At 36.9% G+C, this 27,696-nt stretch overlaps 1 protein-coding gene across 6 annotated transcripts in view; it reads left to right on the forward strand.

Annotated features, from left to right (window-relative positions):
• Positions 1-27,696, forward strand: part of Ncoa1 (nuclear receptor coactivator 1) — a 268,563-nt gene that overhangs the window by 199,579 nt on the left and 41,288 nt on the right. For all 6 annotated transcript variants that reach the window (XM_019204623.2, XM_019204626.1, XM_019204624.1 and 3 more), the window contains 3 exons: positions 7,408-7,555; positions 8,723-10,046; positions 17,244-17,424. In XM_019204623.2, the coding sequence (XP_019060168.1) occupies positions 7,408-7,555; positions 8,723-10,046; positions 17,244-17,424 (1,653 nt within the window). The remainder of the gene's footprint in view (positions 1-7,407; positions 7,556-8,722; positions 10,047-17,243; positions 17,425-27,696) is intronic.

Raw genomic sequence — 27,696 nt, forward strand, 5'->3', positions numbered from 1 at the left:
TAAAGAAATATAAATATAACCCTATACCTCTTACCCATCATGTTCTGTCATTCCACTTTTAAAAGAATTCTTTTCCATAAACGACTTACATTGAATCCAGGCATGGGTGGCACAAGCTTTTAATTCCAACATTCAGGAGTCTGAGGGAGGATTGCCATCGGTTTGAGGCGAGCCTGGGTTATAGAGTGAGTTCAGGGCCAGCCTGAACTCTGTAGTGAGACCTTGTCTCAGAAAAGAGAGAGGGAGGGCCGGGGATTTAGCCCAGCGGTTCTGCTGCCTGCCTCGCAAGGACCCGAGTTCGATCCCCGGTACCAAAAAAAACCAAAAACAAACAAAAGAAAAGAGAGAGGGAGGGGGCAGGGAAGATGGGGAGTAAGGGGGAGGGACGGGGGAGGGAGAGGGGAAGAAGAAGAGATAGAAAAAGGAAGGAAGAAAGAGAACCAAAACAGGGAAAATAAATAAATTATTGTACTTACATTTTTTTCTCAGAATTAAGATGTCCAGAGTTCTGGTGTGAAAAACTAAAATAGTACTCAAGATCCTAACGGGACAATTAGCAACGTGGAATAGGAAGAAAAGGACCAAAGGTATAGGGACAGTGAGAAGGATAGGGAAAGGGGAACAAGGGAAAAGGAAAAAAATATGAGAAAATGTAAAAATGGGGGAGGGTGGGGACAAGAGGAAAAAATGATAACCAATACCTGGCATGTAAAGGTCCAAGATCCCAGTAATGAATATAACTGTACTGTCTACCTAGAATGTACCAATAAATTCAATTTAAAAGAAAAAAAAAAAAAAAAAGATGTCCAGAGTTCCCGTGACTCTTGTTTCTAGTATTCTGGTGACTCTGGACAATTTTTCAGACAACCTCCATGGATGCAGCACATCTTTCTGATATTTCATATTCAGCAGTGTACAGCATGGTAGGAGCAATGTGCTCAGCGAAATGTATGGGAATCACTTGTTCAAGGTACTGACCTGCTGAATTAAAATTTGAGGTGAGGGCTCAGATATCTGAACAAGCCTCAAAAGTAATGCTTCACTTTAAGAAGCATTGTTCTGTACAGAATGAAGAGGGGTATAATTTACATTTGCAATTTCCTGGCCTCTCTACATTGTGAAATGAGTGAGATACATTCCTGTTAGAATAGCTGTTATGCAAAAGACAAGAGAGAAGGAGTGCTGGTGAGGAAGCAGAGAAAGGGAACTTTTGCTCACTTGATAGGAATGTAAATTAGTAAAACCATTACAGAAACCAGAATGGAGGTTCCTTAAACAATTAAAAATAAAACTAATACAAGATCCAACATATAACCAAAGGAAATAAAATCATTAGGTTGAAGAGACATCTCCCATGTTCTTGGCAGCACTATTCACAGTAGCCAAGAGTTGGAGTCTAAATATTTATTAATGGATGAATTAAAATAAAGAAAAGGTGGTGTGTGTGTGTGTGTGTGTATATATATATATATATATATATATACACACACACACAAGGAATATTATTCAGCCATAAAAAGGAAACTGTCATTTGCAACAGCATTTATGAGCTCAGAGATCATTATGTTATGTGAAATAAACCAGGGGGTAAGGCATGGTGGCGCACACCTGTAATCTCAGCATTCAGGAGGCTGAAACAGGAGGATCACCACAAGTTTGAGGCCAGCCTGTACTACATAGTGAGACCCTGTCTCAAAAAAAAACAGAGCCAGGTGCAGAAAGATAAATATCACATGATCTTACTCATGTAGAATCTATGATAGTCTCACAAAAGTAGAAAGTAGAATGGTAGTTAGCAGAGGCTGGGGTAGTTGGCTTGGGTAGGGGGGCCAGTTGGAGTGATACTGATCAGAGGATTGCAGTTAGGAGGAGTAAGTTCAAGAAGTGTGTGACTACAGTTGATGACAGAGTATTGTGCACTTGAGGAATGCTGGGAGTGTGGATATTAAGTGTTCTTACCACAAAAATGATAAGTACATGAGGTGTTATATGTCTTAATTAGCTAGACTTAACGACCCACAAAAGCTGTGTGCTTCAGGGACTGTATTGTATAGGATAAATAGATGCAATTTTGCCTGTCAGTTTAAATAAATAAATTGGGAGAGTGAGACAAATTATGTTACTGTATCCTTGATTTTATATAAAGCTTTACAGTGATTGATACTTAGGCAAGAAAAGAATTCTTTCATCTGTCATCTTTTTTTCTGACCATTAACTTACTCTTTGAAGGCAGCAGCTGATATAAAACCCTGATAAGAACTAAAAATTTTAATTAACTTAGTTTTTCAGATGCTTCTGGCAGAGACAAAACATGAAGTACTTTTAAAGGATGTTTACTAGTATTCTCTTTTCTTCCAGACTTAGATTTGAAAATGCCCTTTAATCATGTGGGAGCACTTACATGGACTAAATTAAAACTATGATTCTACATTGAAACTAGGGGAAATGGGGATTAGGGTCCCTTGAGGAACTGTTTAAATGAGGATAAATTCCCTACAGGTCCTGGTAGTTTGGTAAAATTCCCAGATTCTGTTCATTTCAGAACCATTACTTTAAAGGAAAGTCTGAGTTATGCGTTCCCCAAAGTCCCTGGTACAATTGATGTGGGCAGTTTTAAACCAGATTTCTTGACTCACCCATGCTACTAAATCAGGGTATATAGAGGTCTTCTAACAGAGTTTAAAAAACATAAGCCTAGGTTCCACAAGATAGTACTAGCTGTACTAGGGGTTAAGTTTTTGTGCTTAGTTTAGGGAAATGTGCCAGCCTCACACTTTAGGAGTTCAGAAGACATATTTAAGGTATTTCAGCTTCCAGGAAGTTCTGCAGTAAAGATATCTTTCAGACCTTCTTACAGAAACTTATTTTTCTTAAGTATACTTTCCTGTAGCACATGTATTAGCAGTTATGGAAAATACTAGTCATAGGAAATGTGGAGCTATATAGCCTATAAACTAGTTTTGTGGATTATCTTTACTTACCTTACAGTGGCGTAATGGACCATCATTTCTTATCTTTGCAATGCCTTTGTTGTATTGTTATATGAAAAATGTGGAATAAGAAAGCACAGTAGGATCTCTTTTGTGTCTATTTATCCAATTCTAGAAGACTAACAAAATGTCAAACGTGATTTTATCTGAGTGATAGAATAAAGATGACTATTCTTTGTTCATCTGTCTGTTACCTTAACTTTATAATCACAAAATAAAGCTATTTTCATTTTTTAAAAGTCACAAGCAGAATTGGAAAGTGTTTATAGTTCCAAGAAATGTAGACGTATTGCTGCAAAACATCATTACCAATACTAATGATTAACCAGAATTCTGTTTGAGGCTTCTGTGATATAGTTAATTCCATGACCCATATAACAGAGTTAACTGAAATTCTTATGTCACACTTTATTGAAAATATTTATAATGAGTTTACTTCATATACTGAAAAGAGTTTACTTATTGATCATTGAAAATCTTGCAATATCATAAGTAATTTTTCTTTATCTCACAACAGTTTTTGAGAAATTGAACTCTTTCTGCATGTTTAGAGAAATACCACAAAGAAAAAGAAATTGCTACCAGCCTGGAGCCATAGTGCCCTTCCACACATTTTATGCCTGCCCGTTTCATTAACATTAATGAAGCATGTTTGTTCAAGGTTATCTTGGCACCATACTGGATAGGATCACAATCCTAAACAGCTGTGCTTCTACAGCTGCCATGACCAGGGAAATTTTAATATTTTCTTTGCTTTTTATCTCAGTTGAGGCTTCTTCTGCGGATAGAAAACAAAAACAGTCATATTGTAAAAGGGTTTTTTATAGAGTTTCTGGGATATCAGTAGTATATCTTTGATTATATCCCTTCCTTCTAAATATTTCTGAAATGGACACAGGAGTAGAAGATCAAAATACTAGCTGTGTACCTGGAAAAATATGATCACAAATAAGGCCAGGACCTATGGTCAAAATGGAATTCTAAACCTGGACCTCGAAACTTATTTGTGTAGAAAACTTGCTATGCAAAGTAAATGTTTATCCAACCAAGTTTCTAAAGGGCTGTGGCTACCTTACTCCTCTTTTTCGTACTGGGTTGAACTCAGAGGTGCTTTGTCACTCGAGTTACATGTCCAAGACTTTTTTTTTGAGACTGTCTCAGTAAGTTGCACAGGCTGGCCTCGAAATTGTGGTGCTTCTGCTTCAGCCTCCTGAGTAACTGGGATTACAGGTGTGTGCCGCTGCACCTGGCTCCTTACTCATCTCTTAATTCAAAATATCGCTTATGCTTACACACAGTTGGAGCTGTTGGTGTACTCAGTGTTTAGGGATTGACTGAATGACTCAGGAAATGTTTATTTTGGAAGCTGCTTATATGTTGTCTGTTTTATTTAGTGGTTATTCAAGAAATATTGGTTCAAAACCTGCTGTGTAGTAGGCTCCCATGCTAGATATTGTCTCACATATTACTGGCTGTACTCTAATAATAAATAAACTGCGATGGACTAAGGTTAATTTGCACCAAGTCCTAAACTTATAAATGAGAGCCAGAGGTCAGGCCTACTTCTGACTCATTGATTCTTACTGCCTTCCTTTTTACTGTTTGTTCATCTGAACGATTAAGCTCCAGAGTTTCAGTTAACTGAAGATTCTAATTAATTGGAGCTTCAAGGACCATGGGAGTCATGTCTTGGGTAGACTGAGTGCTCGAGGCCTTGGGTTCCATCTCTAGTACCACAAAAAAATAAAAAGAAAAAAGAAATATGATGTTTTAAGTGTTATTCTTTTCTTAATTCAAAGAATGGCTGTGTGAATTATAATATGGTAAGTCTTATTCCATACATTTTCATTCAAAGTAAGTCTCACTTGAAAACTTCTTGTACTTCATTAATAAAGTACCCCAAATTGCAAAATTTTAACAAGTTGTTCTGTGTTTAGGCAGCATAATTAACCAAAAGACTATTAATATTTCTGTAATCCACATTAAATATCTTTAAATTTCTATATTAGCTTGAGTTTTTAGTTGTTTCTCATTTTGTATAGTTTGTCAATAAACAAATTTCATAAATTTTCCCTACAAAGTAAGTCTAGCTGAGTGTCGTGGTGCATGTCTAATCCCAGCACTTAAGAGGCTGAGGCAGGAGGCTCACAAATTTGAGGCCAGCCTGGGCTTCCCATTGAGCTTGAGGCCAGCCTGGACTGCATAGCAAGGCCATGTCTCAGTCAATCAATCAATAACATCCAGAGACTTACAAGAGTGGAAACATAAGTCAGCACAGAAGCATTTGAGAAGATAGCTAAGATTGAAAATTTGCCCTTCAAGGAAAGTTATGGCAGTTGATCACATGTAAATATTAGCCTGATTATATGATACTCAAATTGCAAATCAGTCAGCCAGCACTTTCTAGGTGATTTTATTGCAAAGCATAGTACAAGATTCAGTGGAGTGCAGAGAACAGTCATGGGACACAGTACCAGCCCTTATGCTTATTTTAGCTCGTGAAGAAATATAAATGTGTAAAAGGGATAGAGGAGGAATGTTTAGGAAATAATGAGAAGGTTGAAAATGAAAGTAGAAGTCAGATTGCTTCAAGCTGTGCTGTCCATTATGCTCGTCACTAGTCACAGGTGGCTACTGAGACTTAAAATGTAGCTTATCTCACCAAAGTACTGAATTTTAAATTTTATTTAATTTCAAATATCCACATGTGGCTGGTGGCTGTTATATTGAATAGTGCAGCTTTATAGAACAACCAATAAGTGTTTCCCAGAAGACTAAGGAAAGTTTAAAGAGAAATAAAGAAGATAAAGAAATAAGTAAAATGGCATACATGAAACATATTTTTGCCTTCCCAGGCCGTTTATGTATTTTTAGATTTAATCATCACATGTTAGTAGTTTCTGTTAATATTCCTCTTTGGTTGAAGTTGTATTTTTCAAAATGAATTGTTAAGATATTGACAGTTGGGATTGTTGATAAAATTTTAGCATTTACTCTAGCAAACATTTACTTATGTCCTTCCACCTAAATTATCACTGTTGATTAAAGACTTTTTAACCCTCTGTTATTTGATTAGATACTAAATTTCCTAGGGCATTATGTTTGGTAAACATGCCAGTGATTTCACTGAAATACCAGATGGGTAAAGAGTGTGTTTGGTTAGGTATGAGTCTTAATCCTTTCAATTAAGTTTTTGTCCTAGTTTTAATAGACAGGTTTATTATGACATAGATTTATAACAGATTCTGCCTTCTGCAGTTGATTTTGTATCCCCAAGACAATAAAATGGAACATATCTTCTCCTTCAAGTAATAATGTAGTTTTAAAACTTACGCATTTGATAAAATCTGTTTCATATGTCATTAAAAATGTAATTAAAACCCTTTCTGAAATCTCACTGAAAAATGGGGCTACAAAAAGCCTCAGTTATAATAGTCATTTGTGGTAGTGTAATTCTTTTTTTCTATAGATAGGATGTCTAACCTTGATATAGCTGAGTTTATTATTAAAACCCTCTTAGAGTTCTATTGTATTACTAAAATATCAATGACATTTTATTACTTAGTAGTGAGGTGTAGCTTTTACATATTTAGTAAGCATTTACCTCTATGATTAGAATTTTGTCTGCTGTTAGAAAGTTTTGAAACAATATAAATGATGTTATTTGTGAAGTGATTGGACATGCATTTTCAACTTCTTCTCTGAGGGCCGGCAGTGTAGTGAGTTTTCTGTGATGCACAACATGCTCTAGGATCCCCCATATGAGGGTAACACCATCTGTTGAAAAGATAACATACTATCTTTCTTCTCTTGAAGTGTGTATTCATCTTTTGGCAGACTGTATATACCTAATAATTTATCAAATGGGGCCTTGCTGATTCACATTCCTGAGTGATATTGTAAACTTTAACATTAGTAAAGGAACTCTACAAACTGACCAAATTTAGAGGATGAATTTTATGACATGTCAATTGTATCTCAATAGAATTATTATTTTAAAAATCAGCCCAACAAAACAAAACTTGTTAAGGGTAACACTGAAAGTGAAGAGGGAAAAGTACTTCCTGATATTTTTAATGGAGACTTCATAAATTTGAAGGGCTGCCTCATTATAGGGAAAGATTAAGGTTGATATTCACTCAGTTTGGGGTTTCTTCATTAATCTTAATTTATGTGAGGAAGCACCCATGCAAGGAGGATTAAAGCTGTCAGCAAGTGCTTGATTTCAACTGGAATCATTTTTCCCACTCATATACAGTACCTGCTTTGTCTGAATTACTCTTTATTTTGAGTCTGAGCAGCAGCATGGGGAAGGCATTTAGAATGAGACTCTAGGTAGAACTAAGGCCTGGTAACTGTCCTTTGCCCAGTGTCCAAGTGCAGAATTTTAACTAGGTCTCTCTTTTGTTTGAAACAGTGATGACTCGTGGCACTGCCTCCAGCCCATCCTATAGATTCATACTGAATGATGGGACAATGCTTAGCGCCCACACCAAGTGTAAACTTTGCTACCCTCAGAGTCCAGACATGCAGCCTTTCATCATGGGAATTCATATCATCGACAGGTACTACTTATTTGGAGAGCTTCATATGAAATAAGTCAGTTCACATATCTCTTCTTAGAAAAAAAATTATGCTCTTGATGACTAGAAGCAGAGGTTCTAAGTTAGGCATAAAAGTAGAGTACTATGCTCAATATATAGTCAATATATCCATTTTGGGTTTTAAAGTTTTGCCACCAAATAACCTTGTTGTTCACAAAGGGAGGCAGAAAAGGTGAGACTGAAAATATGTGTGTTAAGGGCTGAAAACAAAAGGTGCCTAAGGATCTACACGTTTCCATCTATGAAGATGTCAGGTTGAGATTTTTTAATGCTGTTTCCTCTAATTTGTCCCCCTCTCTAAATATGTTTTATCCTGGTATACACGATAAACTCATGGAACTATTCTTTTAGCCAATAACCTATTCAAATTTCTACATTTACAACTGTTCAAAACTTGGCATTAAAAACAGACATTTCCCCTCACTTCATCTTTTCCTCATCAGATGTTTTTGCTTCTTGGAACATGGTAATGCCAGTCACAAATATGTTGTTATAATTATGAATTTTAGTAAAGAACTCAATGAAAAACTGAATTCAGTATTCCATTTTTACTAGTTTTACCTTAAAGTAGTCTTGTGAGTGGAATTAGCACAGTTCTTTTTTCATATTGTGATTTCTCTTTCAAAACATCTGCTATGTCTGCATATCACCCTTTTTAATTTTAACATCAGTGACGCAGTATTTTCCTTACCCAGTCTTCCTCTTTGGAGTTGAAATACTTAAAAGCTGTAATAGGAGAGTCATGAATAAGTTTTTATAAACAAATGTGTGGGAAGTTTTTCTTTCAACCAAAGTATTATTATAATAACTGTTTGTATTAAGTTTAGAAAAGTTTCAAAGTACATCTATTAGATTTTTTCCATTGCCAAGAAAGACTTTTTTTGTGTGTAACTGGGCCATTATCAAATTAAAGGACCTATAAGCACTATTTCCTAGGAAGTGGTGCTGATACTTCACAGTGGTGCTAACAGTCCACTGCTTTTCCTTAATTTAAGGTGCTGTAGAAGCTCTTTACGTGATCACTTACAACATTAATGAAGTCATTGGTCTTCTATTATAATATATATGATAATATTTTAACATATACAAGTGAAAATGTTTGAATAATAATGTCTTTTTTCCCCCTAGGGAACACAGTGGGCTTTCTCCTCAAGATGACACTAATTCTGGAATGTCAATTCCCCGAGTAAATCCCTCCGTCAATCCTAGTATCTCTCCAGCTCATGGTGTGGCCCGTTCATCCACATTGCCACCATCCAACAGCAACATGGTATCCACCAGAGTAAACCGCCAACAGAGCTCAGATCTTCATAGCAGCAGCAGTCACACTAATTCTAGCAACAGCCAAGGGAGTTTTGGATGCTCACCTGGAAATCAGATTGTAGCCAATGTTGCCTTAAGCCAGGGACAGGCCAGTTCCCAGAGCAGTAATCCATCTTTAAGCCTAAATAATTCTGCTATGGAAGGTACAGGAATTTCCCTAACACAGTTCATGTCTCCAAGGAGACAGGTTACCTCTGGCTTGGCAACAAGGGCCAGGATGCCAAACAATTCATTTCCTCCAAATATTCCAACTTTAAACTCCCCAGTAGGCATGACAAGTAGTGGCTGTAATAATAGTAACCGATCTTACTCAAATATCCCAGTAACATCTTTACAAGGTATGAATGAAGGACCCAATAACTCTGTTGGCTTCTCTGCCAATTCTCCAGTACTCAGACAGATGAGCTCACAGAATTCACCTAGCAGATTAAATTTACAACCAGCAAAATCTGAGTCCAAAGATAACAAAGAGATTGCATCCATTTTAAATGAAATGATTCAATCTGACAACAGCTCTAGTGATGGGAAACCTCTGGATTCAGGACTTCTGCATAACAATGACAGAGTCTCAGATGGAGACAGTAAATATGCTCAAACCAGTCATAAGTTAGTGCAGCTTTTGACAACAACAGCAGAACAGCAGTTACGGCATGCAGATCTAGATACAAGCTGCAAAGATGTACTGTCTTGCACGGGCACTTCCAACTCTGCCTCTGCTAACTCCTCAGGAGGTACTTGCCCTTCATCTCATAGCTCACTGACTGAGCGGCACAAAATTCTGCACCGGCTCTTACAGGAGGGGAGCCCCTCAGATATCACCACTTTGTCTGTGGAGCCTGATAAAAAGGACAGTGCATCTACTTCTGTATCAGCGACTGGACAAGCCCAAGGGAACTCTAATATAAAACTAGAACTGGATGCTTCAAAGAAAAAAGAAACAAAAGACCATCAGCTCCTGCGCTACCTTTTAGATAAAGATGAGAAGGACCTAAGATCAACTCCAAACCTGAGCCTGGATGATGTAAAGGTGAAAGTGGAAAAGAAAGAACAGATGGATCCTTGTAACACAAACCCAACCCCAGTGACCAAACCTGCTCCTGAGGAAATTAAACTGGAGTCCCAGAGCCAGGTGGGTAATTCCTCACTTCACAGAATGATCATTCCTAGTTATTTTTCTTTTGCATTTATTTTACTCCTACCATAAACCGGCTTTGGATTTGTGCTAGGTTTTGTTCTGTCCATGGGGCATGTGCCAAGAGGTTTGTTAGTACAACGTCTGATGAAGCATAGAATAGCCTCAGAAGTTCTCTTTAGAACTCTAGATAGAGGGCTGCAGTTCTCATGTGGCATTCAAGAAAGTACATTTTTCTTCTATGAAGTCATCTTTGGACATTTTCAAAAATACCTTCCCTGCCACCTCCTCCCAATTCCACATATTAAATTCAACTCTGGGGTAGAACCTATGAATCTGCCTTTTAAAGAAGATCTCCAGAGAACTCTGATACATAAATTTGGGAACCTCTGATACAAACCAAGTGGGAAAGAAATGTGAGCAGTTACACAAGGCTGCCTGGTTAAAGCATTCTAAGACTTTTGTTTTTTTTAATTTTTTGCTTTCTGAGATAAGGACTCACTATGTATTCCAGGCTGCCCTTGAACTCACTTGGTAACCGAGACAGACCTGAAACTCAAGTTGATCCTCCTGCCTCAGCTTTCTGGATGCTAAGATTATGGGTGTGTGCTACCACACCCAGCTTTCTAAGGCTATTATTGTTCTCATCTAATTCTAATCACCCTTGACCCTTGTCAGAAAAAAGGATTTGAATATTCTGGGCAGCAGAATGTTGCTTTTACCTAACATGCCCTGAAGCAGAAGTAAATAAAAATAAACCTTTCATAAATTGTTATGGATTAGGAACTTGTGTGTCTGGGATGGGTTGGGACTGTTAGAAAAATTAACAAGCAGGCTCATTTAATAAATTGTGAATTCTGAAGGAATATAAGAAAAAATACATACATGGTCCCTAGATTCTAGGAGCTCTCATTATAGAGATATCCCTGAGCTAAGCCTGTCTCCCTCAGCATCTTCTACCTTGCTCTGCTCTCTGTGCCTACTGAACTTCTCATCCCTCACAAATCACTCTGGTAGAGTCTCTTGAGTCTTCCCCAAATAACTCCAGTTACAGTTCCTCCATCTCTGCTCTCCTGTAGGGCTTTGTATGTGTCCATTTACAATTTGTTAACACTGTACGGCGGGTAGTGTTCACTGGGAATCAAACCTCGGCCTTTGCACTGAACTATATCCAAAGCCCTTTTTTATTTTTTATTTTGAGACAGGGTCTTGCTAAGTTTCCCAGGCTGGGCTGAAACTTGTGATCCTCCTTTCTCAGCCTCCCAGAATGCTGGGATCACAGGCGTACTAACACTGTAGTGACTGTTTCTTGATATGTATTCTTTTTGAGCAGAGGTCTTTGTCTCATGGTTCTTAGCACAATGAAACTAATAGGATTTGTTTTTTAAAAGAGAAAAACAGCTTTAAATAATATATTATAACTCTCACACTTTAAAAGTAAACAGCTTTATAAAACAATGTTACTGTGTATATCAGATGTAGTAGGACATCTGTTTTGGTGCATGTGTGCTTCTATTTCTTCTGAGCTTGTATCTATTAACAGGATGACTACTCAGATATGCATGCACTCATCTTTAGTAGATAATGCAGTTTTCCAGTGTACAGGAATTCTTTCTAGGTGTTCTGTGTCCTTGCTAATGCTTCTGTTATCATTCTTTTAAATTGATCCATGCTAGAGTATGTGTAACAGTAGTTCATTATTTTACTTTGCATTTCTCTGATAAATATTAATTGGCCATTTGAATGGCTTTTGTAAATTGCCTATTTGAGTCTCTGGTCCATTTTTTAAAAATCTTGTCCTTTGCTTACTGTCTTTTGTGAGAGTTCTTAATGTATTTGGAAATAAGTCCTTTATTGAGTATATATTTATAGATATCTTCTCTATGCTGTGACTTTTCATTTTCTCAGTGGTGTTTTTTGATGATATGAAGTTCTTCATTTTAACATATTCATATTTGAATTTGGTCATCTTTTCCTTTATGGTTAAGACTTTTTGCACATGTGTAGTAAAAGACATGTTCAGAATTGTTCATAGCAGCTTTATTTTTAAACAACCCAAAAATCTATCATAGAAGAATGGATAATTATATTGTAACATATTCAATGAGATACTATTCAGCAATGAAAATGAATGAACTACAGGTACGTATGACAGTATATCTGAACTGTAGAAATGTAATTTTGGAAGAATTCAGACATTTAAAAAGCATAATTGGCTAGGCATGCTGGTACATGCCTGTAATCCCAGCACTGTGGAGACTGAGGCAGGAAAATCACAGTGAGTTCAAGGCCTGTGCAGGCTACACAGTGAGTACAAAGCCGGCCTGAACTACATAGCAAGACCCTGTCTCAAGAAACCAAAAATATATATATAACTTTATTTATACACCCTACAAAGAACTTTAGTTTAAAAACCCATGTAGGCAATTTTATGTTAACGATCTCAAATTAAACATAAATATTGTAAAATAAAAGCTAGATTTCTTCTGTGCATAACCTCAGATATAGAAACTGCCTTTTTATTCTGAAAGACAGACTTACTAAATTATTAATTTTTAAATGGGAAATTACTTTGCCTTTTATCTTTATTAAGTTTTTGGTACATTTTAGGTATACAGTATGGTTACATTAATCATTGAGCTCTTGTACCTTTACATAACTTATCTTAGTTCTTAATTTTCCTCATTCCCCAGCCCTCCCTTTGGCCCCTCCAACCTTCCAGTTTACAAAGACATTGTCTCCATGTTTTTTGTTTTCATATGTCTTTCTTTTCCCTTTTTACCTTTCCCATACCCCTCACACTTCCTCTACTCTTTTAGACCTTTTTTCCTGTTACACAATATCAATTATATATTTTGATTCTTATTTACACTTCTGGTTTTTCACACCAGAGAAACTATTAGGTACTTACACATGTGTGACTTATGAATTTCACTTAAAAGTATGGGCTCAATGTGCATCCACTTAGCTATAAATATCTCTAGTTTCTCATTCTTTATGGCTGAGTAGTACTCCATTTTATATTTTAAAAAATCTTCTTTATCCAATCTCCCATTGATGATGGGCAATTGGGCTTTTTCCAAATTTTAGCTATTACACACTGTGCCACTGTAAACATGGGTGAGCATATATCACTGTGGTATGATTCTTTTAATTCTTTTGAGAAGATACCCAACGGAGGAATAGCTCGATCAAATGGGTCTTCTAATCCTAGTTGTTTGAGCTATCTCCGTATTGATTTCCACAGTGGTTGCCGCAGTCCACACTCCCAGCAACAATGGAGAAGGATTCCTTTCTCCCACAGCCCCTCCAGCATTTATTATTGGTTGATTTCTTGATAGCAGCCATTCTTTGTGGGGTGAGATGGAATCTCAGTGTTGTTTTCATCTGCATCTCTCGAATGACCAGTGATGTTGAACATTTTTTCATATGTTTATTTGCTGCTTTTACTTCTTTGAGAAATGTCTGTTCATTTCAGATGCCCATTTTTTTAATTGGGTCTTTATATTTGGGGGGGGGTCTGATTTTTTTGAGTTCTTTATATATCTAGATAGTACACCTTTGTTCCACATTGTGGGTCGTCTCTTAGCTCTGCTTGTGATTTCTCTGGCAGTGCAGAAACTTTTTGAAAAGATGAGATCCCAAGGCCAGGGATTTGGCTCAGTGGTTCTGGCCCCTGACTCGCAAGTATAAGGACCCAAGTTCGGTCCCTGGTACCAAAAAAAAAAGACGAGATCCCAATTGTTGATCCTTTGTGTTAGTTCCTGTGCTACTGAGGATTTGTTCATAAAGTCTTTTCCTATGCCGATATCTTCAAGAGTTCTATCCAACTTAATCTTCCAGAAAGTTTAGTGTTCCTGTTTTAATGTTTATATCTTTAATCCACTTGGATTTTAGTTTAGTGCATGGTGAAAGATAGGGGTCTAGTTTTAATCTTTTGCAAGTTGAAATCCAATTTTTCCAGCACTATTTATTAAAGAGGCTATCTTTCCTCCAGTGAGAATGGTTGGCTCCTTTGTCAAAGATGAGGTAGCTGAGTAAGTCCGGAGTTGTTTCTGCATCTTCTAATATGTTCCACTGATCCTTGGATCTGTTTCTTTGCAAGTACCATGCTGTTTTTATCACAGTGGTTTTGTAGTATAGTTTCATGTTGGGGATTGTGATACCCCCTGCCATGTCTCTGTTGCCTAGAATGGCTTTCACTATTCTAAGTCTCTTCTGGTTCCAAATGAATTTTTGTATTGTTTTCTCTAGTTCTGTGAAATATACTGTTGGCATTTTGATCAGGATTGCATTGAATCTGTATAGCAGTTTTGGAAGTATGGCCATTTTCACTGTATTGATTCTTCTACCCAGGAACAAGGGATGTCTTTCCATTTTCTTATATGCTCTGCAGTCTTTTTTCAGAGTATTGTAGTTCTCAATGTAGAGGTCTTTTGTTTTCTTTGTTAGATTGATTCCTAGATATTTCATTTTTTTGAATGCTATTGTGAAAGGGATTGTTTCCCTAATTTCATTCTCTATGAGTCTGTTATTTGTGTACAAGAAGGCTATTGATTTTTGAGTGTTTACCTTGTATCCAGCTACTTTACTTAATCTGTCAATTAAGTCTAGAAGTCTTTCAGCAGAGTTTTGTGGGTCATCTATGTAGAGTATCCTATCATCACCAAATAATGACAGTTTAACTTCTTCCTTTCCTATCTTTATTGCTTTTATTTCTTTCTCTTATTTAATTGCTGTGGCTAATGTTCCCAAAACTATATTTAACAGGAGTAGTGATAGTGGACATCCTTGATTCCTGATTTTACTGTGAAGGTTTTCATTTTTTGACCATTGAGTATGATGTTGGCTCTTGGCTTTTCATAGATAGGCTTTATCAAGTTGAGATAAAGACCATGTATTCCAATTTTCTGTAGGGTTTTTATCATGAATGGGTGTTGAATTTTGTTGAATGTTTTTTCCGCATCTATTGAGATGATCATATGGCTTTTGTCCTTGACTCTGTTAATATAGTTTATTGAATTTACTGATTTATATATGTTAAACCACCCTTGCATCCCTAGGATAAATCCAACTTGGTCAGGGTGTATGATCTTAATGACCCTCTGTTTGGCAGTATCTTATTGAGGATTTTTGCATCTGTGTTCATTAGGAAATTAACCTGTAGTTCTCTTTTTTGGTTGAGTCTTTCCCTGGTTGTAGAATCAAAGTAACACTTGCTTCCAGTAATGAATTTGGAAGTATTGCTTCTCTTTCAATTTCATTGAAAAGTTTAAAGAGTAGTGGCAATAGTTCTTCTCTAAATGTCTTGTAGAATTCAGTAGTGAAGCCATCAGGGCCTGTGCTTTTCTTTGTTGGTAAATTTTTAATTACATTTTCAATTTCACTGATTGTAATTGGGTTGGTTAGAATTTTTATATCTTCTCAACTTTGTTCATATGTATCTAGAACTCTGTCCATTTCTTCTGTGTTCTCCATTTTATTAGAGTGTAGGTTCTCAAAGTAAGTATTGATGATCCTCTGGATTTCTCCTGGATCTGTGGTGATTTCACCATTTTCACTCCTAATTGCATGAATTTGAGCCTTTTCTTTCTTTTTTTGATAAAGTTGGCTAAGGGTTTATTAATTTTTTTTATTCTTTTGAAAAACCAACTCTTCAATTTGTTGATTTTTTTTTTTTTGTATTGCTCTCTTAGTCTTCATTGCATTGACTTCTGCTCTGATCTTTATAATTTCCTCCCTTGAATAAGCTTTGGGCTTCTCTTGCTCTAGGAGCAAGATTCACCATAAGGTTGTTAATTTGAGCTTTCTTTGTTTTCCTAGTGTGGGCATCCACTGCTATGAGTTTCCCACGTAAAACTACTTTCACTGTATCCCATAGATTCCTGTATGTTTTACTGGTATTGTCATTAAATTGTAAAAACTGTCTAATTTCTTCTTTGATTTCTGCTGTGACCCATTGGTTGTTCATGAGAGTGTTACTCAATTTCCATGTTTGTGAAGTTCTTACAGTTTCTTATGCTATTGATCTCCAGTTTAATTGCACTATGGTCTGATAATATACATGGGATAACTTCACTGCCTTTGCATTTACTTAAACATGTTCTATGAGCTAGCATGTGGTCTGTTTTGAAAAATGACCCACATGCAGCTGAAAAGAATATATATTCTGATTTTGTGGGGTGGAACACTCTAGACATCTATTAAGTCCATTTGTTCAAAAGTTTGGTTGTTCAGTTCTAGTATTTCATTGTTGATTTTTAGTCTAGATGATCTGTCTATTTGTGACAACAGGGTATTGAGGTCCCCCACTACAATTGTGTTAGTGCTTATTTGGTGTTTCATGTCCCTTAATTTTTTTTTTTTTGTATAGTTAGGGGCATTAGTGTTTGGTGCATATATATTTATGATTGTCATCTCTTCCTGTTGGATTTTTCCCTTTACAAGGATGTAGTGACCTTCTTTGTCTCTCTCAATTAGTATGAAATTCACTTTGTCTGCAATAAGATAGCTACCCCTGCTTTTTTCCAGGTTCCTGTCACATGGCGAACTGTTTCCCATCCTTTTACTTTTAGTCTATGAGATTCGATTTTTCTGAGAACAATAAAGCTAATAATACTACACAGATGTTTTAAAAACATTTTAAATAATAAGAAATATATAACAATGTAAATTTATACTAAGTTGCTTTATTTTGGGGGACAGTATTGGAGATTGAACCTCTTTACATTGCACCCCCAGACAGTTTTTAAATTTTTCAGTCGGGGTCTCAGTAAGTCACTTGTCTGGGCTGGTCTTGAACTTTCAGTCCTCCTGCCTCAGCCTCCCCAAGTGCTAGGACTACAGGCATACACCACCACAGCTGGCTAAAATTTTGAAAACTGTTCACAGAAAAAAATCAACCACACAGTACTCTTGACATTCCTAGTCTAACCTTTTTCCTATCCATAAATTTTATACTGAAACACAATATATATATATATATATATATTGTACGTGTATTATCTTATATCTTGTAGTATATTAGTATAGCCCCAGTGGAACAAAGCGTGTAATTTTTTAAAAATCCAATCATTGTAATTATTTCTTCTTTGTGCTCTCATATCACATTTAATTCATATAGTTTAAAAGAATAACTTTCTTTCAGCTGAAAGTAGAAGATATATTTCCTCTAACTTTCGTTTCCCTTTTTAGTTTACAGCTGACCTTGACCAGTTTGATCAGTTGCTGCCCACGCTGGAGAAGGCAGCACAGTTGCCGGGCTTATGTGAGACAGACAGAATGGATGGTGCGGCCACCAGTGTGACCATCAAATCGGAGATCCTGCCAGCCTCACTTCAGTCCACCACTGCTAGACCCACTGCCAGGCTGAATAGTATGTGCTGGGGACAACACCTCACTTTCAATCTTTAGTGACAACATGATTAGTGCTTGTCTCTCACTGTTATTGCAGAGATCTTTGGTTTGTTATGAAGTCTGTACGTTATGCCTGTTGGATTATCAGTAATACTTCTATTTGGATATATGAATTTAATTCATCACGTATATTTAAGTTGTAGCATAACCTCTACTCTTTTATAATTGATCTTAAAGTAAAGCATTTTGTGTTAAGGTGAGCAATTTTATGTTCTTACACAACGCATCCCATAATAGAACATTCAGAAATAGAATATGGGGTGAGAGTGTTTCCCAAGATGTGTTCCTTGAACATCGGCCTTTGTTCTTGTTGTTGTTGTTTGCCTTTGGAGACAGGGTCTCACTCTGTAGTCCAGGCTGACTAAGTATCCAAGGCTGGCCCTGACTTCTCAAGGATTCTACGGCCTCAGCCTCCTGAGTACTGGGATTACAGGCATGCACTGCTACACCCAGTTCAAAAGCAATTTTAAAATGACACATTACATTGGATGAACATTAAAACTACTGACTTCCATATCTAGTATTATTTGAAATGAAACAAAGAAAAATGATAAAGATAAAGAAAGCAGTTGACTTCCTATTTCCGGTATCATTCAGATGAGGAAAAGATGTTTTCAAATAAAGCTGAGAAAATTTTATCACCAACAAATTGCAGTACTCTTCAAGCTAAAGATCCATCTAGATGGGAATTCTTGTCTGTGTAAGTAATTGAAGGGAGCCAGATAGTTAAGGTGCCATTAAATGGAAAATTATTCTTTTTTCTTTCATTTAGTAGCTTTTGTAAATTTAAAAAAAAAACTGTTTAAAGCAAAACTAACAGTGGCTTATACATAACATTTAAAGTAAAATGTTTGACAGTAGTAGCACAGGACGTGAGATAGAAGAAATGAGACTGTGGAATAATATTTGAGGCTAGATGGCTAAAAGTTAACGTTGTACTTTGTTAATAGGAAAGTTTTCTACAAATTGTGATCCTATATGTAGAAAAAAATTTAAGGTTACTATTAAGTGAATTTAGGGTCCCAAGATATATATGCGATATACAAAAAGCATCTATGTTTATAACAACTACATGCAATTGGATAATGATATAGAAAAAGCAGCTTATGAAAAAACACAAAATATTAAAGCATACATTTTAGAAATAATAATAGGTGCCATACACCCTCACTGGAAACTGTAGGAGTGGTGGCTGTCTCGGTATTGTTAAGATGTCAGTTATCCCCAAGTTGCCCCCGATAGACTTAATGTAGCCCCAGTAAAGATCCCAGTAGACAAGTTTGTTTTTGTTTTATTGTACGAAAATTGATCCCAGAGCAGAGCCTTTGCACTGAGCTATATATCCCAGCCTCTCTTTTTGAGACTTTGTCTCAAAGTAAGTAAGGTGCCAAGGCCTGCTTTAAACTTACGATCCTCCTGCCTCAGTTTCCCAGAGTGCTGAGATTACAGGTGTGCACCACCATGCCCAGCTTAGGCATTTTAACAGAAATTACAGGCTTTTTCTAGAGTTTAGATGGGTGTGCAGGAGTTTTAGATTAACCAAAACCACTTCAAAAAAATTAAAACCTGCAGTATTTATACTACTTGATTTTAATACTGCTATATAGTGCCAGATGTCAAGGCAGTGTAGTTTGTTGGTTTTTTGTTCTTTAGTAAAAATTGACATACAGATTAGTGGAACAGAATAGAGTCTATAAACAGACTCAAGTTTATTTGGCAAAATGATTTCCAACAAAGATACTGCCTTAGTTACTTTCTCATTACTGACACAATACCTGCCATCTCCAGTGCCTCACATCCACAACTTAAAGGAGGAAAGTTTTATTTTGGCTCACAGTTTGTAGAGGCTTCCATCCATAGTCCACTGGCTCCAAGGCAGGGTGGCTTCGCAGAAGTCGTGGCAGAAGAGATCAAGCGGGGAGGGAGGGAGACTCTGCCCAGGGACCCATCTCCTATGGTCTGGGCTTCACCTTCCGGACATCACATGTAGCTGTGGACTCTTCAGTGGATTAGTTCACTGGTGCTTATCTCCCTCCCCCATGATGCAGTCATCTCTCAAAAGCCCCACCTACAAGTGCACTGGGCTTTGGGGAACATTTTAGATTTAAACCGTAACAGATACCAAAGTAATTCAATGAACAGAGTTGACTTTTCAAGAAATGATGATACAAGTGGTGATACAGTGATGATCTACACCAGGCATGGAACCACGCATGGTGGCACAACCCCAGAGCCTGGGAGGCTGAGCCGGGAGATTGTTTTAAATTTGAGGCCAGCCTGAATTACAGTCTGATCCTGTCTCAAAAAAAAGAAGAAAAGAAACAAAGCTGGTCATAGCACATACCTTTTAATCCCAAACACTAGGGAGACTGGGCAGGAGAATTGTACCAAAACCAGTCTGAACTACTACTGAGATGGGGTGCTGGGTTAGGGTGGAAGGGAAGAGAGGAGAAGAGAGAAGGACGGAGAGGGAAGGAAGAGAAAGAGAGCAAAGAATGGTGTCGTAACTGGCTATCCGTGTGAGGAGATATATACATACATATATATATATATATATTCATTTAAAGCTCGTATTGTTTATGTTTTCAAAGAAGCAAAAGTAATGTTTAGTTATAAAAATCTGATACTTGGTAGCCAGAGGTGGGGTGAGGTGGGGGAGATTGACAGCCAAGAGATGTTGTAAGAAGTTTCAAAGGTAATAGAAAGACTGTTTTCTTTCTTTATTTTTTTTCCTCACTGAGTTTATTGGTACATTTTAGGTATACGGTACAGTTACATTCATCATGGGGATCTTGTACCTCTACATGACAGGTCTTGGTTCTCATTTTTTCCCCTCGTCCCTGCCCTCCCTTCACCCCCTCCTCCCTTTCCTATTCATAGATACTTTATTTCCATTTTTTCGTTTTCTCATATTTTTTCCCTTATTTCCTTTCCCCTACCCTTCCCCCACTTCCCCTACACCTTTAGCCCTTTTCTTCCTATTTCACATGGTCAGTTATACCATTAGGATCTTATGTAACATTATAGTTTTTCATAGCAGAGAAACTATTCGGTATTTACACATGTGTGACTTACTTATTTCACTTGAGTATATATTTCAATATGCATCCATTTTCCTATGAATGACTCTAATTTCTCATTCTTTATGGCTGAGTAGTGTTCCATTTTATAGAAAAACCACATCTTTATCCAAAGACTCTTGTGTTCTTGATTGAGGTGGAATGTCATGGGTTTATAATCTGTCAAAATCTGTTGAACTGTACACTTAAAATGCATACATTTTATTGTGCGCAATTTATACAATAAAAATTTATTTTAGAAACATCCAAGGTTAGAATAATTAGTTATTTCCATTTTTAGTAAGTGTGAAGGTGGAATAAAGACATTTTCACATATGAAAGGGCTCAGATATTTGCATAGTATATTTACTTTTTCAAGTTGAAGGTCCCGGGTGCTTTCCTTCAGCAATGAGATTAGGGAGTATCTGATGGCAGATTAAATCAAGAGCCTTGAGCCCTCCGGAAAGGAAAGCTCCAGGGAAGAAATACATTGGTCTTTGTGTTTGTAGAAAACATTATTCGTGGCTTTATGTTAAAATATTAGAGATTCTAAAAAGATCCCCTGGGAAAGCAGGCAAATGGGAAAATAAGGCAGTTGTTAAATCTAGAAAAAAGAAAGCAGGGTACACTAAGGGAGGTTGAACACTGCACAATTTGACTTAGCAGTGAGAGATATTTGTATAGTCATAAAAACACAAACTTTTGATTCTCTAAAGACCTGTGGTCTGTGTTAGAGAACTGGCAACTAAGGAGATAAGCATGGGAGAGCTGAGGGCTCGACTGTCATGATAGAAGTCCCTGCATCTGAGTGGAGCTCTAATAAAGTGGCCGCATGTGCACACACAGAACTGAGTAGATCATGCTAGGGAAAATAGGTACTGGAGCTGCGAACAGTTGCCTCAGCTGAGAAGGAGGCAACTAAGGAGTTAGGAAGGGGGTGAGCAGGAAGTTGCTTGTATTCATTATGGGCTATGTATGCTAATTTGATAAAATTAAAGTTAATAGAAATAAAAAGTGTCTTCTAGCTTAACAAGCCTATGAAAATGGGATTTTTTTCCTTCATAGTACAAATGACTCTCTTTTCTCCCTTGAGGTTCTCTTTCACATACAAAAATGTACACATACAAAAAAATATAAAAATACATAAACAGGCCAAAAGCTGTTACATTTTGTGCCAGTAAGTTTGCAAAGGCCAGAAGCATACAGGACAGCATCGTGGGACGGGCAGAAGGGAGGAAATCAGTGCAGACAGCCAGTCCACGATGTTTGGATTCAGACAGGAAAGAAAAACAGAATTGAAGCAACAGAAGGCTAAGAAGGAAGTTGGGTGGAAGAAAAAAGAATTGAGTGGAAAAGGTAAAAAAAAAGAAAGAAAAGAAAAGGAAGTCAAGGGCAAAAAAGTGTGCTAGCGCTGAAAGGGAAAGGGAAAGGGAAAAAGGGTGGCTGTTAAATCCGGCCCCTCTGGCCTCTGACTGTTCATCGCTCCTCCATTGCTTCTTGGTCTGCATCTTAGCCAGGTGCCTGCTCAGGAAAGCCGAGCATCTCTCCCACGCCGCTGCCCGGTTGGAAGCTGAGCTGTGCTAAGAGCAGTTATCCTGCCTGAGGTGGTTTAATTCCCATCACACTTCACCCCGACATGTACCATCAGAACTCTCGACCCGTCTTCGCTCCTATGTGTTTCTTTTGCTTGACATTTTGAGTATATTCTGAGAGAAATTCTGGGCCCAGTTTTCCAAATCAAAAAATTGTTTGCTTTTTATTGAGTTTATTGGTACATTTTAGGTATACAGTACAGTTACATTCATTATTGGGATCTCGTACCTTTACATGACCGGTCTTGGTTCTCATTTTTTCCCCTCGTCCCTGCCCTCCCTTTACCCCCTCCTCCCCTCCCCATCTACAAACATTTTATTTCCATTGTTTCATTTTCCAGATCAAAATTGAATCTTCACCATACTGTTGTGCTCTTCAGTCCATCAGTTGAGTTCTTTCAATCATAACAGTCATGTTTTCATTTTCTAGAAATTCTTTTTCTTAGGCATTTATTACTTCTCATGGCTATAATAGACCTTTTAAATCTGTATAATGCTATTTTTATTAAAGTTCTTTTAGAGTTCATCTTTTTTTGTGTTTATTCTTTTTTCTTCAGTTTCTGTTTCTTTGTTTATTTTTTGAGACAGGATCTTGCTATGTCATTAAGGCCAGCCTTGAACTTACCATGTAGCCTAGGCTGGCCTCCCAGTGATCCTCCTGTTTCAGCCTCCCAAGTACTGAGTGCTACCATACTGAGCTAGCTTCAAAGTCTCTGTGTTAAATTTTTCTATCCCCTTTCCTGCTCTTGACTTTCCTTGAATTTTTGGTCAAAGTGGATGGTCTCTCCATGGGTAGTAAAAGAGACCTAGCATGAAAATGCTACCAGGTAGCCTTTCTTTAGCTTAAGTGAGAAGCCAGTCATAGAAGCCCCATTCATTTCTTGGTTGTTGAATGGGAAATCCCTTACAGCCGCCCTCATAACCCATATTGGGAGACTCCCCAGGCAAAACTCCCACCTTGAGACACAAATTTATCACTTTAATCCCCTGGGTTTAAGCCAGAGTCAGCTGCACTCAGCGGGAGGCCTGGGAGTGGGGGTGGGGATTTGTTGTCCTTTAATTATCCCAGCACTTGCCCTTGGCCTCTTCCTTATTTTAGAAAATCCTTTCTCCTATTTTTGAGTTTAGTTGAAGTTTCAGTATCAGTCTGTTTATGCCTGTGCTTTCTATCTTTCAGAAACTCTTAATTCTCCTAGTCTGCTGACTAATACTTTTTTCTTTCTTTTAGCTATAAATATTTTATCTTTTTCTTCTGTTATTTCAGTGATGTTTTTGGAGGGAGAATGAAATACAGGTGATATATTTGCCATATTAAACCAAAAAGTTTGTTTAGATGTATTTACATATGAGAAAACCAAGGTTCAGAGAATGAAAAGGGGGAAAATACACACTGCTAAAACCTTGGCCAGTTACGCCGTTAATAAGTTTAGAACCAGAATTTAAATCTCAGTCTGACTGGGTCCAAAACTCGCTGTTTATATGCACGTTCACACAGTCACCCATTGTTACCATGTGATTTAAACAGTTTTATGAGAAATGTACCATAAGACGGCATCTGGATAAATCCTGCTTTTTGGGGATAGATGCCTTATGGAGGGTTTTGTTTTGTTTTGTTTTGTTTTTATCAAAATGTGTGCAACGTGCTTCTTTGGCAGTACCTTCAAAACCTCTGAAACATTCTTTGAACTGTCTCCAAATCCCTATTGTTTGAGGGTAGATTTAACTTTTGAAAACTTCCCGTTATTTAGAACCAAATTTCTGGACATCAAAAGGAAATACTGTTTTTTCAGTTACAACTAAAATCAGGTATACATATAAGGAGATTTATTTTCTAAAAGGATTTATAGGCTGGTTAAGATAATTCCTGAAGAATTCCAAAAATATTTGAAGATTAACAACATCACTTGATTGAGTGAATGACCTTCTGAGGCAGTTGTTTTTATGTTCTGTGAACATACACATTCTGGAATGATTAATTTTAAAATTCTATTTGTATTATGTTAAAAATACTGTGTAACTATAAAAATCAGCTTTATATACATTTTCATTACTTTAAAATATCCAGTTGAACTTCCTTGCATTTTAAGGTTACATTTAAAGTAATGGAAATATTCACATGCTTCTGTATTCAAGCCAACACCAAAAATATAGATGTGTGTGTGTATGTGTGCACACACATGTGCAATGAAGAGTGAGGCATGGTGCACACACCTGCATCCCAGCACTTAGGAGGCTGCAGAAAGTGGATTGTAAGTCTGAGGACTATATGGGCTACATTGCATACCCACTCCCCCCACATAAAAGGATATGCAGAGTCTCGTCATCCTAGAAGCAGTATTACTTCTGACTCACCCCAAAAAACTGTAACATGCATAGACTCACCTACTTTTTATACAAATAGTGTCATACTGTACACAATCACTGCTCTGTAAACCCTTTGTGCTTGGATGTCATTTTATATTAGCACATAAAGAGATTCTTTATTCTTTTTTCAATAACTTGTGCTTTTTAAATCTGTGCCAGAATGTACTTCACCTGTTACCTAATAAGCATCTTTTGCTGTTACAAAGCTGAAAAGAGTAATCTTATGTAGAGATAATTTACCACTTATGAAAGTATATCTGAAATACAAATTCTAAATAGAATGTCTGGGCCAAAGCATAGATAGACAGATACTACAAATGGCCCTTCTCAGAGATTACACCAGTTAATGTTCTATTTCTACAGGTCTTCTTTTTTTATATTTATCAGGAATTGAACTCAGGACCTCGCACTTGCCAGGCAGGTGTGGAGCTGCTGAGCTACATTCCTGGCTCTCTAGCTCTTCTCAATACTTTAAATTATGTACTGTTCATCTTGTCAATCTGGTGGGTTTTTTCAGGTATCTCAATGCAGTATTAAACTATTTATTTGAGAGGGTGAGGGTTTTGAGACAGGGTCTTGCTATGTTTTATAGGCTGGCCTTGAACTCACTATGTAGCACAGGCTGGTTTTGAACTCACAACAATCCTCCTGCCTCAGCCTCCTGAGTGCTGGAATTATAGATGTGCATCACCATGCCTGGCTCTAAACTTTGTTTTGTTGTGTATTAGGTTGATCTTTTTTTTTTTTTCAGTGATTTTATGTGACTGCTGTGTAGTCTCTCATTTATCTATTCAGTCACTGTTTTTTTTTAATCTTACTGAGTTTATTGGTACTTTTATTATACAGTACAGTTACATTCATCATTGCGATCTTGTACTTTTACATTACAGATCTTGGTTCTCATTTTTTCCCCATACCCCTGCCCTCCCTTCACACCCTCCACCCTCCCCTGATTACAAAGACTTTGTTTTCATTTTTTCCTTTTCTCATGTTTTTTCTTGTCCCTTATTTCCTTTCCCCTAACCTTCCCACTTCCCCTACACCTTGAGCCCTTTCCTTCCTATTTCACTTCAGTCACTGAGTTTTTATCTTACTCATTTATAGAAGTTTTTCATTTATTAGAGAAATCAGTCCTTTGTACACTTCATGTTTTTAAAAAATAAAACACTGTAACTGTTGTGCAGTTACTCTCAAACAACATAAAGCTGAGGCAGAAGCTTGTTTTCCAATAGCTATAGAAAATGAATTGTTAACATGAGAATCAGTAGATGCTGAATAAACTCTTCAAGTTGTACAATGTGCATAAGCTGCCTTCCTGATTAAGATGATACTCTACACTGTGTGCAGAAAATTTTTGATTACTTGGTAATGTAATTGTTTTGCTGGGTTTTGTGTGACTAATGGGAATATAAATTTTTCCTTTTAGCTAGAATTTAAGTGGCAGAAAATATAATGTTGACTCTGCAAAGATGATAACAAATAATACCTCAGTGTCATGAGCCTGTAGTCTCCACTACTCAGGAGGCTGAAACAAGAGGATTGCCTAGGAGTTTGAGGCCAGCCTGAGCAATATGGCAAGACCTCATCTCAAAAAAAGAAAAGAAAGGCCAGGTGTATGTTTATAATCCCAGCACTCTAGAAGGCTAAGGTAGGAGAACTGCAAGTTCAAGCTCAGCCTGCCAATTTAGTGATTTAGGGAGATCCTGTCTCAAAATAAAAAAGCTAGACATGGTGGTGCATGCCCGTGATCCCAGCATTCTAGGCGGCTGAAACAGGTGGATTTCAAGTTTAAGCTCAGCCTGGACAATTTAGTGAAAAGAGGTAGCCTAGTTGAATGCTCCAGTTGTAACTAACTGGATGGATGGATGGATGGATGGATGGATGTATAGATAGATGATTTTAAAATAAAAAGGGGTGGGGATGTAGTTCCATGTGAAGACCCTGCCTTCAATCTCCAGTACAAAAGAAAAAAAATGATAATTAGTATTAATGGCTTGATCACAGCACCCTAAAGCCTTGTTTTCTATCCAAGCTTCAGCTGGTTCTCTACAACTAAAATGGCTGCGCTTGTCATACATATAGATACACTTACTTATTCATGTTTGTGGTGGGAACATAAACATGACCAAAAATAGTAGGTTTATTTTATGGGCAGAAGAGAAGAGAGAAGTGGTGTAGTTATGAGAGAGAAGTTGTGTACTTCCTAAACAGTTCCACCAGCCCTCAATTTTTTTTATAGAAAGCAGTTTCTAAAGGAAGTCCAAAAAAATCAAAATGACTTTCAGAAAAAATGTAATTTCTTTTAAGCATATAGCCTATGTGCAAACAAAACGTTTAATTAAATTAGATTGATTTTTGGAGAGATTTGTTTTGCATTTGTGTTTGTTTATATGTATTTGCCTAGATATCAAACTCAGTGTTTCAATCTTATTTTATTTTGAATATTTTTTGGCCAGCTTATTTTTTTAAAATTTGTCCATTGAGGCTAGTTAAATGAGGTGCTGTGTTCTATCATGATGTCAAATAAACTATCTTGTAATACTTAGTACCTATTGTATACAGCCATATAAATTTCCTTAGACTCCTAAGTGTAGTTAATGTTGTCTAGATTATATTTCTTAAAGGGAATAGGATTCAGTGATATGTGGAGCAGAGCAATGGGACTGCTGTAGATAATTTTCTTTGACCAACTTCCTGATTTAAATAATGACATGAATTAAGTGATTATTTTCCTTTCACCATTTTTTTTGTACCTCTTGTGTTTTTCAGAATCCTATAGAATTTGATTTCTGTTATTTGTCATGATAGAGATCAGTTTAATTGAAAGTTTTAATTGCTTGTATTTAAAATAGAATGTGTTGGGCCGGGGATTTAGCTTAGTGGTTCCACCGCTTGCCTTGCAAGCTCAGGGACCCGAGTTTAATCCCTGGTACCAAAAAAAATTAAAATAAAATAAAATAGAGCATGTTTATATGGATTCCTAATTTTTATTTATACTAAATATTGAGTATATTTCACATAAAAGCCTGTCGTGTTTTTGCATAAATCAAACATCCTTAAATCCATATAGTCTTCGTGTATTAAAAAGATGAATTTAGGGCCGGGGATTTAGCTCAGCGGTTCGGTGGCCTGCCTCACAAGCACAAGGACCCTAGTTCAATCCCTGGTACCAACAAAAAAAAAAAAAAAATGAGTTTGTCCTAAATCGTTCTTCTC

This window comes from Fukomys damarensis, unplaced genomic scaffold, assembly GCF_012274545.1.
Source record: "Fukomys damarensis isolate Sample0158 unplaced genomic scaffold, DMR_v1.0_HiC HiC_scaffold_2, whole genome shotgun sequence".
NCBI classification, from domain to species: Eukaryota; Metazoa; Chordata; class Mammalia; order Rodentia; family Bathyergidae; genus Fukomys; species Fukomys damarensis.